The sequence below is a fragment of the Coptis chinensis genome, chromosome 4 (assembly GCF_015680905.1).
Source record: "Coptis chinensis isolate HL-2020 chromosome 4, ASM1568090v1, whole genome shotgun sequence".
NCBI lineage: Eukaryota > Viridiplantae > Streptophyta > Magnoliopsida > Ranunculales > Ranunculaceae > Coptis > Coptis chinensis.
The window spans coordinates 24,466,915-24,481,092 of NC_141459.1; the positions used below are offsets into that span (position 1 = coordinate 24,466,915).

At 41.0% G+C, this 14,178-nt stretch overlaps 2 protein-coding genes across 2 annotated transcripts; both read left to right on the forward strand.

The window, feature by feature from the left end:
* Nucleotides 1–6,349: 6,349 nt before the first annotated feature.
* Nucleotides 6,350–6,802, forward strand: LOC147502822 (uncharacterized). The gene has a single exon (XM_086604621.1). The coding sequence runs from the start codon at nucleotides 6,350–6,352 to the stop codon at nucleotides 6,800–6,802; it is 453 nt and encodes a 150-aa protein (XP_086460747.1).
* Nucleotides 6,803–6,903: 101 nt separating this feature from the next.
* On the forward strand, nucleotides 6,904–7,290 carry LOC147502823 (putative F-box protein At5g55150). The gene has a single exon (XM_086604622.1). It carries the CDS (start codon nucleotides 6,904–6,906, stop codon nucleotides 7,288–7,290), a length of 387 nt encoding a protein of 128 aa, XP_086460748.1.
* The last annotated feature ends 6,888 nt before the right edge of the window (nucleotides 7,291–14,178 follow it).

Below are 14,178 nucleotides of genomic sequence, written 5' to 3' on the forward strand. Positions count from 1 at the left end.
TTTCAGAATTTTCGAAAATTTAGAAATACCTTCACCGCAGTGTTTTTCTCTGTGAATCCGCAGCCCCCTATGCCCTAAAATGAGCGGTTCGAAAATTCAAGAAACAAGAATGAAAAATTAAAAGGGTGGGTGGTTAGAGAATGGGGGATTGCCCCTTGGATTCAAGCAATTGAATTCTTGTCATGAACGAGATTAAGATGGCAGCGGCGCCATTTGACAACCGTAAAAATAATAGAATCCTAAATATTAATGCTACAAGAACACTAATACATAATCCTACCGTTCTTACGTTTAAATCAATTCTTCTTACTCTCAAAACATAATCATGCAATATAATGAGTAAGGATTTCGTTCCACTCTTAAACCCTCAAGACTTAAATAGAATTCAATTATTCAAACACAAGGAACAGTGAGAGTGATGTGTTTGGTGTTTAAACTAAAACTAATTATAAATTTAAGACAACTAAATCTAAAGATTCTAACTTTATGAAATTTAACAAACAATAATTAAAATCTAACATCAATAACTACGAAATGACTAACAACCAATAAATGAAATTAGATCTAAGCAATAGATAAATGACAAAATCGAATTTGATCAATAATAAACTACTTGATTTATCTAATGAAGCAATAACAATATTTTAATACTTTAAATTAAAAACAAGGGAAATGAAAACTAATAAAATGGAGATTCAAAACTAGATCTAGATCTAAAACTAATCTAGATCTATCTTTTTTCTAACCCTAAACTCCATTAACATTAGCTTCCTAACCTCACTGCCATTAACAAAGAGTCAAGCTTTTGTTTTTATACTTCCGGATCCAAAAATCGTGCATGGGCTTGGAGCCATGTTTTGGGCCAGAGAATCAGGCCCACAACTCAATTCTTTCAAATCCAAAAGGCCTCTTCACCAAGAGTTGGCTTCAGCAGAGACTTTTCGTCCACTTCTACTCCTCTGATTGGGTCAAGGCTTGGACCATTGCAAAGCTCTTTCCGAGTCGGTCGTTTTGACATAAGGTAGGCCTCAATCCGTGGTCCGAGTCCAAAGATATGGCATTCGAAGTTCTCACGACTTTTGCTCCTTTATCTCGCTAAAGTGGCACATTTCTGCACATAATGGACTTTGAAGCCTGAAATGCATAAAAACACGTAATCAGTATTAACTCTTACTTATTATTCACATAATTGGTCTAACAGTATGATTATTAAGGGGTTAAAACTACAGTTTTGGGCTCTTATCAAGCATCAAACTTCCAAAGCTCCTACCTCTCGAACCAGGACTCCGAATGCGACACGAGAGATGCTCAGACAATCAGGGCGATGAACTCTACGCATAGGCGGGAAATTGTAACACTACCCAAAATACCGGACCGCCACTGGACTGCACATGGACCCACTATGCGGGGCCACAAGATTGGATGAGTCATCAATCATGGAGCATGTCAAGACAAAGATAACAAATTATTGGTGCAAAGTTGACACCTTGCATGTAATAAATTAGATTAGGTGTTAATAGTGAAAAAAGGCAAGGTGTCACTTTGTTTTAATGTGGTAGATAAAAATGAATCAATGTGGTTTGATAATTCACGTGGGAGGAAATGAGATTTCTCTCAAATGGAGAAGAAATTAGACAAATGTAGGGACACTCCATTTACTCCCTTGACTTATTTTCCTCACATGACATTATTTTAGTTCCTTAGTGAAAATGAGAAGTTAGTTTTTAGTTATTATTGAAAAGCTTGTAATAGTTTTAATGGAGGAACACTTGTTCTTCTAAAAAATAATAGAAGTGAGTTTGGTTGTTGATTCCTCTCTCTCTCTTTCTCTCTCTCTCTCTGTTTTTCTTAGTTCATAAATCCTTGTCCCAAGGATCATGAGCTAACTTCCCTTTGGGGAGTTAATCTAACTCATGTGAGGGTAAACCAATTGTTGTTGGGTTTGGTAGGTTTAGGAAGAACAACTAACTCTACATCCTACCCCAAAATGGTAGTTGGTGTAGAGTTTAGTTAGGAATCAAGCAATGAGCTTAGAGATAAATCATTGTTTGGTTTCACTTGCTAGCATGTATGAGCTCTTTAGTGAGCCATGCATGCTAGGGATCAAATCTATTTTTCCGTTAGGGACTTGTCTATGAGTCTAGGAAGAATCAAAACCTTTTTCAAATCAACACTAATGATAGTTTCACATGAGGAGGATTAACTCTCCAACTTCTCTTTCAAATTTCTATTTCGGTATTAAGAGCATGTTTTCATTGTTAATGTTTTTATTAATGTTTGTGTAGGAAGGAAAAATCTAACATTTATATTATATCCTTACTCCTTAATTTCCCTTTATTGTAACATCTAATTTTTAGTTGTTCTAAGCTTTAGGTTAGTTCGAATCCTTATTCAAACTCTACGAAACGAAGATCGTGAGTAAGGAATCTTGATTGCTTTTACATTAATTTAGAGAGTTCAAAACTCTAAGTAGTGTTCTCCAAGCATATATCAAACACTCACTCTTCATAGTCTAATTGTGATATGGACAAAAAATGTTCATAGCTCATGATTGTGGTATGAACAAAGAAGGGTTAATTTGAGATACCCCCTTGTTTTGCAGTGAGAGGAGTGATTTTTCCCGATAATAATATCATCTTTATTTTTGTTTTGGTCAACGGTTGAGATTAGATCATCTAATTTATTTTAGATCGACGATCAAGAATAGATCTAACCATTTTGGTAGTCTTCGACACGTGCACAGCTTATACATTGTCGTATATAAACTTTCTCTGTTATATAGTGTTGTACCACACAAAATTATATATAGTGAGAGGTATGAACATTGATTGTGCATACCCCAAATAGGTATGAACAATGAATGTTCATATGAACAATGAGTGTTCATAGCTCATATTGGGGTATGAACAGTGATTGTTCATACCCCAAATAAGAGAGGGTACAATAGTCATTTGACTTTCTTTTCACAAAAAAGAAATAGATCCACAAAAAAACCACGACCCCATTCTTCTTCCTCCTAACAAAAGCCATTTCTGCACAAAACTTCATAGTTGGGTATTGATTTGTGTATAATTCTTCAATTTGGAGATGGGTTTAATTTACCTTGGAGTTATCCTCATAAATATGAAGTGGGTGATCCGGTTATCTGTTGAAGTGAATTCTTTGACTTCCATTGAATCATTGATAAAGAAATACCTTATATAGTTATGACACCTTTTTTTATGTAAACCATTGGAAGGAATTAAAGATATGGTTGAGTTGAGAATGTTGGTGAGTTTTTGTATCTCTTTGACTCTATTGTTGAGCAGGAGGTAATCAACTTTCAAATGAGTTCTTCAAACTTGATTGAGTTGGGTTTCAAGGATTCAACTTTAATTATATTTTCCTTTTGATTCTTAAGATTTGATTGTGGGTTAACGGTTCCATTGAGTTTCCAGGTAGAGTTTTCATGAAAAAACGTGGTGGTGGGTTTCTCTGAAAACTTGGTGGTGGGTGTCCCTATAGTGAGGAGAGAGAAAGAGGATGAGGAAGAAGAAAGAGGCGTCAGTTTTTACCCAATTTTCTAATCTAATTTGTGAAAAAAAAATGACTATTGTACCCTCTCATATTTGCTTTGTGAAATTAGCGCAAGATCTGGACGTTGGATCGGGTATAATCGAATGGACGTGATGAGCTGTTAAGATGGGCTGTCATTTTAAGCTGTCAAGGTAGCCAGCCCCATATATATATATATATATTACAAGTTTTCCATTAAAGTTCAGGCCCAACAACAGTCTCGCCATGTCGTTTGAGACAAAACTCTTGGATTTTTAGCTAGACGATATGGCAAGGTCGTCTAGCTAAAAATCCAGGCCCAACAACAGTCTCACCATGTCGTTTGAGTTTGAGTATACACTCAAACGGTTTGCCATATCGTTTGAGTGTACACTAAAATGGTCTCGCCATATCGTTTGAGACAAAACTCTTGGATTTTTAGCTAAACAATATGGTAGGGTCGTTTGGGCAGTCTCCAAGACGACATGGCGGGGTCGTTTAGAGACTCTCTTGGGCGACATGGCTGGGTCGTTTGGACTTAAAAATTCGATTTGTTTGTCACGAGTCATTTTAAAAATCAACTTCCACTTTGTAAGTACCCTCCACTCTCAACCACTCGTGGCAGACTACGTCTCCAGACTACAAGTAGATCGTGCATACGACCTAAGGTCAGGTCGTGCATACGACCTAAGGTCAAGTCGTCCAAACGACTTAGAAAACATAACCGTTGCAAGCTAGTCAACAACATCATTAATAAAAGATCATTACTTCGTAACGGAAGAAGTAAGAGCAATCATCAATACAGCGTAAAAGGGGGATCTACGCCTATAAAATGAGGCGTCTTCTCCATTCTCAAAGGGAGGCCAATTCTCCATCTTATCAATCATCTATCTCCATCTCTCATCCAATCAACCAATCAAAAGTTTGAACTACGTCCGACTTGATTCGAGTTCACTAAAGAACTCAATACGTAGGCAGCTCGACATAACCGAGTTCAGTCGAACAAATACTATCTCTACATTGGCGCCGTCTGCCGGTTTGTTTTCTTGAAAAAAAATATTCAAACTATTTTCTCAAGCCTACGAAACTTGGTAAAACCACCATGGAAGAACAGCTCAAAGCTTTAGCCGATCAAATGAAAACTCTCCAAGATTTTTTTATGACAACCACGTCATTGAAGTTTCCATGACGCTGGTGTGGATTATCAATGGTGGCAAGCAAAAATCAATCCAGTACCGACCCGAGGGCTGCAACTACCACCATGTCACACGTTTTTTTACACCGAATCGGTGACAATACCGATCCAGGAATCCAACTTACAGGTCACTCCTTACCAGGTCAATTAAGGTGTTGCTTCAACCAATCTCAAATAGAAATTTTAGAGCATGCTAATCTATGGATCTATATCAATGAGGAGAAGCACACACCAGCACAACTAATCACAAAGCTATATCAAAACCTCAGCCATATCTCATGCAAAGACCTCCGGTAGGTTGTCCATCAGCCTTCCATCAGCTAGGTCATCATCAGTCATGTCTTCCATCAACTAGGTCGTCTTCAGCCAGGTTGTCCATCAGATCAGTGCGTCATCAGCTCAGGTCGGACAAAAATAGAAAAAGATGAATTTGTAAGAGAAAACAGTGGATTTTGACCTAAAAAATGGCCACCACGGAGCGTAACTTAGTGGTGACAGTGTGCACGCGCGCCGAGATTTTTCCGAATTGGGGTCACACGCATGATTCTGACAACTGTAGCCAAAGTTATGGCCAAAATACCAAAACGCATCCAAACTTACTTTAATTAGCTAAAGATCACGATTACTTGCCCATCTTTGTACTGATCCACCAACTCATGATACTTTAGTACCGTCAATGTGCAATCTAACAACTCAACATCATCTAACTCAGATCCTCCTGCATCCTCAGATTAGCTCATCCTCAAGTCGTCGTCGTCTTGACCGGTCGTCCATCGATCGGTAGATCATCATTTCAGTCGACCTCGGCTTTTAGTCATCCTCAGATCAGCTTATCATCATTTCGTCCTCAAGTCAGGTCATTCTCAGATTAGCTCATCCTTCGATCAGGTCGTCCATCAAATTAGCACATCATCAGCTCATCTTCTGATCAGGTCGTCCTCTGATCAGGTCATCCTCAAATCAGCTTATCCTCTGATCAGGTCGTCCTCAGGTCAGGTCATCCTCAGGTCAGGTCATCCCTTGCAGTTTATTGCAAGTCAATCAAGCTTGGGGGCTAGCCATAGCCATCTCCGAACTAGTACAAGTTATTGCCATCTAAACATGTCAATCAAACTCCAACATTAGGGCTAAACAACATTAACACCCACAAAGGGCTACTTCTACTATGAACTGGGGGCTAGCTATAACCATCTCCGACCTGGTCGCTCCAAGCTAAAAAATTGGGCCTAGAAACATACAGTCAATTTAAGACTAATAATTATAGAGACCCCAAAAGCTAGCTATCAACCATAGTGACGCCCCCAAAAAGCTAACTATCAATAAAAACGCCCATAAAATGCGTACAAATTAACTTAACTCCGCCCACTTTAATCAATCCAATCTTTCACCCAAACTCGAACTCAAATTTTGTATTAAAGTGGTTAGATTGGGAAGGCAAACTCAAAATTTCTTTTCTTTCACCATAAAAAAACTTGTTTTTTCGCTTGATATAAAACTCGACTTCTCAAACAAACAGTAACACAGTAGGTCCGCGGGATAATCATCAATCTCAAAAGGAGAGGTTCAATCACTGTTTTTTATGGTATTTTGTCATAAAACCGATCGAGGGGAATTATTATTATGGGAAATCAAGTTCTCGATGACCTTATTGTAGGACTTTCCCTTTCAAATACTGGTAAGGATACACAAGTTGTTGATTGGCTGGAACTTCCTAGTCATCTTACATTTTTCATAGCAGAGAAGCTTTTCTACAATGTTAAGGACCTTATTTGGTTTGGTGCTGTTTGTGTGTCTTGGCAATCTATATTTGTTGAAATTCGGAAGGATAGGCACCGTTTACCTCGACAACTTCCTTTGCTTCTGCTTCCAACTGAATTCAATAGTGATGATCAGACACATAGTTGCTACAGTCTGACTGAGGATAGAGTTTCCACTTTCCAGTTTCCAGTTCCTCATGACTGGCACTGCCAAAGTTCCAGTCATGGGTGGCTGGTGATAGTGTGTGACAACTTGGATGTTTTTCTATTTAATCCATTCTTGTCTGTCAACAATGTTATTCAGCTTCCCCTATAACAGCTTTTACACTTGGTCCGAATGAACTTGTTTTTCATAATAGCTACTTGACCAAGGCAGTCTTGTCTACAAATCCGACTTTGAATCCCAATTATGTAGTTATGGCTATCCAGGGTGGATGTAGATATTTAGCCTTCTGGAGGCCTGGTGACAAAGCGTGGACTTCTCTGGATTCCAAATACACGTTGGCTATAGATATAATATATTTCAAGGAACAGTTTTATGTTGTGACACATTTTGGAGAAGTTTTGGCCTTTGATGTGAATCATCCTTTCCCCAAGGTATCAGTGATCACGCCAAGACCCAGGGATTTATCATTACATTGTGAATTCAAGTATATTGTGGTGTCATCTGGGGACTTTTTGCAAGTTTCAAGGCGGAGGGACCTCACTGATGAAACTCACTTTACTTGCTCATTTGAACTCTTTAAGCTGGATATAACTCGAGCTGAAGACGTTGGATGGAAATATATTATTTCTTGGGGATAATACTTCCATTTCTCTTTCAGCGTCAGATTTTCCCGAATGCAAACCGAATTCTATATACTTCACAGATGATTATCAAGAAGCGTATATGGAGAGAGTTTATGAGGGGGGATCTGATGGTATAGGACCACATGACATGGGAGTCTTCAACTTGGAAGATGGGAGCATTCAACAACATTACACAGTGCATTCAGAAATGATCATTCCTCCCCCTATCTGGATTGAACCGACACTGTAAAACTGTTGCTCTGTAGCTTAGTTGAAAGTTGAAATAACTAATCTTCCTCCTCAGGCCGTGTTACTGAGAACTGGTTGCTTTTGGATCCTGAATTGCTCAAGTGAAGTTTAATTAATTGTCGTGTGATGTCTTCTGTCTTGGGTCTTGTGTGAATTTCACAAATTATGCCTTCCGTTGTATGTGTCCTTAAATTATAATGCCGGATCTCCTGTAATCTGGAAGAATAAATCTTTTTAAATAATTTTTTTCTTTTGTTGTTAAATTAGAAAATTCAGTCCTTAGTGATCAAGTTATCTGTGCATCTCCTGAGAAGAGTAGATCTACTTTGGTCTATGTTGATTTTTACCTCCAAATGACTGGTAGATTTAATCCTTATGTTCGGTCTATAAACTTTTGATTTTCTATATGAAAAGATTGGTTGTCTTGAAGTATTTGTTCTCCCAGTTTCATTTGGAATGATCTTAACTAGGTTTTACTCTGCTCTTAATTGTCTACAGAATCAGTCGCTTCTTACTATTGTGGTTGTATGCTTTCTCGTTCTTGTCTCCCACTCCCAGTTAACTTGGGTGAGCATGAGTCGTCTAATCATTAGTCTTATCCTAGGTGAAATTGCAGCAAAACATCTATTTGAGATTGAACCTGAGAACACTGGAAATTATACTCTTTCATATATGCATCGATGGATAGATGGGATGATGCAGAAAGGGTGAGAAAGCAAGTGAAAAGGGATTCAGGAAGTCTCCTCTGAAGGGAAGATCAGTCAATATGATATACTGATTTAGTGTTGTACTATTTACTTTGAATTGTTTCCCATTTGGAGGAATAGAATCAGTAATATCACAATGCACAGGAGAAGAATATGCCTTCAATAACAAGTTCGTCTTTATATTTATGTCTGATAGAAGAATATGAAACCGTTCTGGGGTTTAGTGTCGATTAAGAGTTCTATACTTAAAACTAATGTGTTATATATTATTTCTTTTTCATACAGAAACCAGGGATCGATGATTGCACAACAATCCCAGGTAGGTTGTATATTGTTTACTAATTTGGATGCTGAAAATGATACAAGGTGCATTAGTTTCTTCAGCCCTGATTGTTTTTCTTATATTTTATCATAATTTGTTATATATTTGTTTGGGTTTTGCTTCAAGCATCGTTTTCATCTTGCAAATAGGTAGGATGTGACAGGAACAAAGAATGTTTATCATTGGTGCGACAATTGAAACACGGTCATATTCACGACGAAGACAACTTTTCCTGATTTCTTAAGGTACTTCTGTTAATCTTCCGTTATTAAGTCTTCTTCATGTTTTCCTTATTTCTAATGTTAAAATTAAAGAGATGTTGTATGGCTCTGTTTAGTAAGACAAAATATTATATAATATTTGTTCAACAGAGTCGCAGGTAAATTAATTATTTTCGGGACATTTTTTGTTTCTACATTAGCATGTTTTACCTTGCCTCTTCATCATCTTGGAAGTAATTAAGTAACTTCAAAAGACGAAGTACAAAAAAATTGACAGTTTAACAACTTCTGTTGCATTGCCTTTCCAAGTGATATTTACCATTGAAGTTTGAATAGGTATGCCTTTTCAAAGTGTTGGTCGATCTAGATAATTTTCTTCTAGCATTGTAATCTGGTTTGGTATTTTATTGTCGATACTGATTACGTGAGCAATTGAATTGCATACGAGACCCAGAGTTGTTGCTATATAGCAGTTGATTCATCTGGACCTTCAAAACAGTCCTCGATGTTGCCATGTTGATTGTTATAATGAGTGGGGTTTGTGTAAATCAAATGATTAATCTGGAAGGTCCATATCTACTGTACTTTTTGAGTAAGGGTGTTTTATAGGTTAAGTTCCACTTAAGTGCTTGACTTCTTCAACAATGGGCTGACATGAATTTAGTTGGTCAGTATTATAAACTCTCAATTCCTAATTCCATATTTAACAGAACTTTGTATTTTGTAACTCTTTAATAGTACGTTGTAACTACAAGAATTACACCTTAAGAAATTACTAGTGTCCTCTTACTTTTCTCTTGTCTTTTTCTTTTCCTCCCTCCTTTCTTTCTCTCTCTTTGTCTTTATACTTTTCTTCTTTCTAACCGTTCTCTCTCGTTCGTCCATCCACTCTGATCCTACGTGCATCAGCTTGCCACCTGTCCCACAACATACACCGCAATTCTCGGCAGTTAGGGTTCTGCGGCTTCTATCCGATGCACCATGTAGTATCTTCATTACTCTGACTACTGCTCACTCACCACCCCTGCCATTCCCCGCAGTTCTCGGCGGGTATGGTGTCGCGGCTCAGATCCGCTGCACCCGGTCTTCTCTTCACTATTCTGTATATGGACTCTTCGCCACCAAAGATGTCACATGTCACGAATTTGACCCCTACAGATGCCCTCTCTCGGTCCAATTGGTGGTCCGCGGACAACCGATGGGGCCGAGACCTAACGATCTCAAAGCATGGTTTATCTCTATTATTTTAAGATGTTCCATCCATCATTACTGTCGCGTGAGAACGGCACATGCGCCGTACAAAATCTGACCGGCCTCTCGATTCTCGAGGCCCACGTGTCCCATTTCCCCTGGTCCCTCTCTTTGCAATTACGCTTTTGCCCTCTATCTTTTCAAATCCCGCCCAAACCCTTCATTTTCCTCAACACCCATAAACCCCCAATTCCCCTTTTCATTTTTCATTTTTCTTCTCCCCCACCTCTTCAACTTCTACCCGCTGTTCCTCTTTCTCAAGGTTCCCTCCTGCTCTGTTTGCATCTGTTTTGGTCCCTCCACCCCATTGGCTGCTATTGCATCTCAGGTTTGTCCTCCACCTTCTCACTCCCCTTCGTTTATTGCTATACTCCAATTTCAATACTGTTTTCGCATTCTTTTCTCTCTCATAACTTGTGTTCTTCCCCATTCTTCACCTGTCCCCTCTTAGTGTCCATTGCGACATGTCGGGATCCGATTCGGGCGGATTCCTCCTCCACTGATCCGATGGATCCGGTGCTTCTCCATCCGATCTAGCCACTACCGCGGACGATGTCGGACTCTCTGACGTCTCGCTCTTCCAGTCCAACCGCTATACCATCTACCTCTGGGAGGAAGGCTTCTCTTCCTCCCCCTCCATCATACTACCGCCGCCCTAATTTAGAAGCAGTTATAAAACTACCTATGGCATCCCAGATGACGTGTTACTAGAGCACGTGACTGGCGTTACCCATTTTCCACACTTGGTAGCACCGCGGCCAGGATGTCTTGTCGCGACTATTGGCCAGAGAGCGGCCGGCTTGTGCTTCCCCTTAACTCTTCTCGATATCGAGGTATGCAACCATTTTAATATTCCACCTTGTCAAGGCATAGGCAACTTTTGGCGAGTGATGTACGCCACTAACCATTACAACGAAACCCACACCCCTAAAATCCAACTCCACGACATAATCGCTCATTTTTATTTGAAAAAGAGCACTAAATTCGGAAGCGTAGGGTACCACTCCTTTTGTACATGTCCGCGGAAGAAGTCTTTTGTTCTCCGCCTTACAACTTCAGACAAGGTGTGACACCATTATCCCTTGTATGTGTCTGGAAGTTTTATTTCCGCAGACTTCCCTTCAGAAGTTTCTCTAAGGCATCTCAATTTCCTTACCAGTGGTAAGTAAAACACTTTGGTCCCCTGATCTCTTGCATATCCTTCTTTCTAATGTGTCTTCTTAATATGGCCCAGGTTGGAAATCAGACTCTCGTTCTCAATTCTACGCCGGCATCTCCTCTGCAATTTTTCAAGAACTCCGGAATCTAAGGAGTAACCAGTGCGAGGTCCTCCGACAAAGGCAACCCTCTTTTGCTTGACCCCTCTCTTAAAGATATATGGAAATACCAAGGTCCCCTCTACCGCTTGCTGCCACCCAAAGAGCGCAAACCCAAACCCTCTCCTTCTGCCAAAAGAAGACGCCCAACTCACCAATCCTTCGGCTATACAACCAAGATCTCCCACTCCAAGGCCGCCACCCACCGAGCCGCCGCGCAATCCAGCCCTACCCCTACAGATATTGCCCCCTCTTCCTACTCTGCGTTAGCGGATTGGGAAGACAATTTTACCCATCCTTCTTCATCTATTCCCGCCGCGGACATGGCTTCTAGCAAACTCAAACTCTGGGGCGGCGACTCCGAAGGTGATGAGCCCACTGAAGCCGCGGCCAAGAGCCTGCCAGGCAAAAAATCCCGGACTGCTCCTCCGCCTCCATCAGAGCCACCAACCCAAATACCGCGGCTCACAGTTACATCCCGCCGCCTTGGAAAAGAACAGTCTTCGGCAGTCCCTCCTTCACCCGGCACTGTGGAGATATGGCACCCGCGATTTAAGGCTCGAGACCGCGATGTAAATATACGCGACTCCGCCCTTGACAATCCCGCAGTCGCTGCTTCTTTGTTTTTCAGCTCTCATCCCCCCCAAGACCAAGTATACGGTGACTCAGGCTCCTTCTCCTCTCACCGAACATCTATTTATACTGGCTGGGAAAAGGTATTCAAATTTTTTTTTTTTTTTTTTTTCTAACGAATACCTCCTCAGCTGAGTCTGGACATCAGCTATGTGGTGCGCGGGCTGACCAACACTTTGGACTCTCTGGAAGTCACAAAATAAGAGATCAATGGCCCTAATGGGTGGAAAGCCAAGCATGCCCAGTTGGAGAAGGACCACGATGATCTTCGGATCGTTGCCCTGAAGGCCCAAAAAGCTCTCCAACAAGCAGAGGACAAGCACTGCGACTACGTCGCTGGGGTCACCTCCAAAATGGAGAGCCAAAGGGAGGTGGAGAAGCTTGCTACTCAGCCCGCGGTGGACAAAGCTGTGAAGGATGCGGCTGATCGATTTCGAGACCTAGCTGAGAAGAAAATTGCTCGTGAATTGAAGAGCCAACTCGAAGAGCTTGCTGCATCTGGTCGTCTGCTGCCCGTTCCGCCTTTAGCCCCAGTCGCTAATGCTCAAACTGCCTCACCCTCTATTGCTGACCCTGAGGCTGCAACCGCTATGCTTCCTGCTAGTACTTCCAGCGTGGTCACCTCCCTCATTGATGTGGATGTCGATTCGAACACCGCGGTGGGAGGGGCCGAGGTTTCTTCCCAGCAAGGGGGGGGGGGCCGCAGTAGCTTGTTTGAAATATATGTTTGTACCTTTGTGATTATGATGTTCACTCTCTAACAGTATATTTTGCAATATGTAATTTGCCTGTTTTTATGGGTATGCCCAGCAGGTATTCAGTCAAATGTAGTGTGTCTTTTGTTATCACCTTCACTCATTTTGTGAAATCATTTTCCTTGATTCATATGCACCCATCTGACTTTATTTTATTCTCTTTACAAAAGTGGGATCTCTTCATTGGTGCTTATATTATCTCTTTGCAAATAATTTTTAGTTGGCTGTGAAGCCTGTGGGGCCAGCTCAATTTGACCCTATGTTGATTCAGACATATAGTCCGCTGGGCGGCTCTTCCCCATGCCTTTGATCGGTCAGTGAAAAGCCCGGGTAGCTCAATTTACCCCCAGGTTGATTTGGACTTATAGTCCGCGAAGGGCTCTTCCCCTCGCTATCTTTGTTCGGTTGTGAAGCCTGTTGGGGCAGCTCAATTTTCCCCCATGTTGATTTGGACTTAAAGTCCGCGAAGGGCTCTTCCCCCCCGCTGTCTTCAATCGGATGTGAAGCCTGTTGGGGCAACTAAATTTGCCCCCATGTTGATTTGGACTTAAAGTCCGCGAAGGATACCCATTTGTCTTTGATCGGTTTGATGAAGCTTTGTGGGGCAGCTCAATTTGCCCCCAGTTGATTTGGACTTATAGTCCGCGAAGGGCTCTTCCCCGCCTTTTTGATCGGTCAGTAAAACTGTTGGGGCAGCTCAATTTGCCCCCAGGTTGTTGTTCTTCATTTAATATCTTATTTGTTTGGGGAATCAACACACTCCTTTTATTCAAGGAACTAAAATAACCAAAAGACAATATTTCAGGTTCTCTCACATAACTTCATTCATTAGCATTTCTATTTTTACTCCGCTACAAATAGAAATAAAACTAGCTAGAGACTGCCTCCGCTATGGAATTTTTTCAACATTCTGATATTCCATGGTTTCTCTATCATTTCTCCTGCCAAGTCTTTAACTCGTAAGTTCCCCGGCCCTTCTCTCGTCCGCGACATAGGGTCCCTCCCGGTTGGGACCCAATTTACCATCATTCTCTTTCTTAGTGGCCGGTTGTAACGCCGCGATGCACAAATCCCCACCGAAAGTCCGCGGCTTCACTTTCGCTTATCATCTTTGTCTCGCAACTTTCGGTGATATTCCTTCAGTCGTATGCGCGCTATTTCTCTTTTTTTCTCTATGAGATTCAACTCGGTGGCCAAGATCCTCTCATTTATTCCCAATTCCACAGCTTTGGTTCTTGTCGTTTTCTCTATCATCTTCACCGGGATGACTGCTTCTACTCCATATGCCATTGCGAATGGTGATTCCTTAGTAGACGTCCACGGTGTGGTGCGATAAGCCCATAACACGTGATTCAACTCGTCCGCCCATGCACCTTTACGATCTTCCAATTTTCTCTTTAACTTATCCATTATAATTTTGTTCGACGCCTCGGCTTGACCATTTCCCTC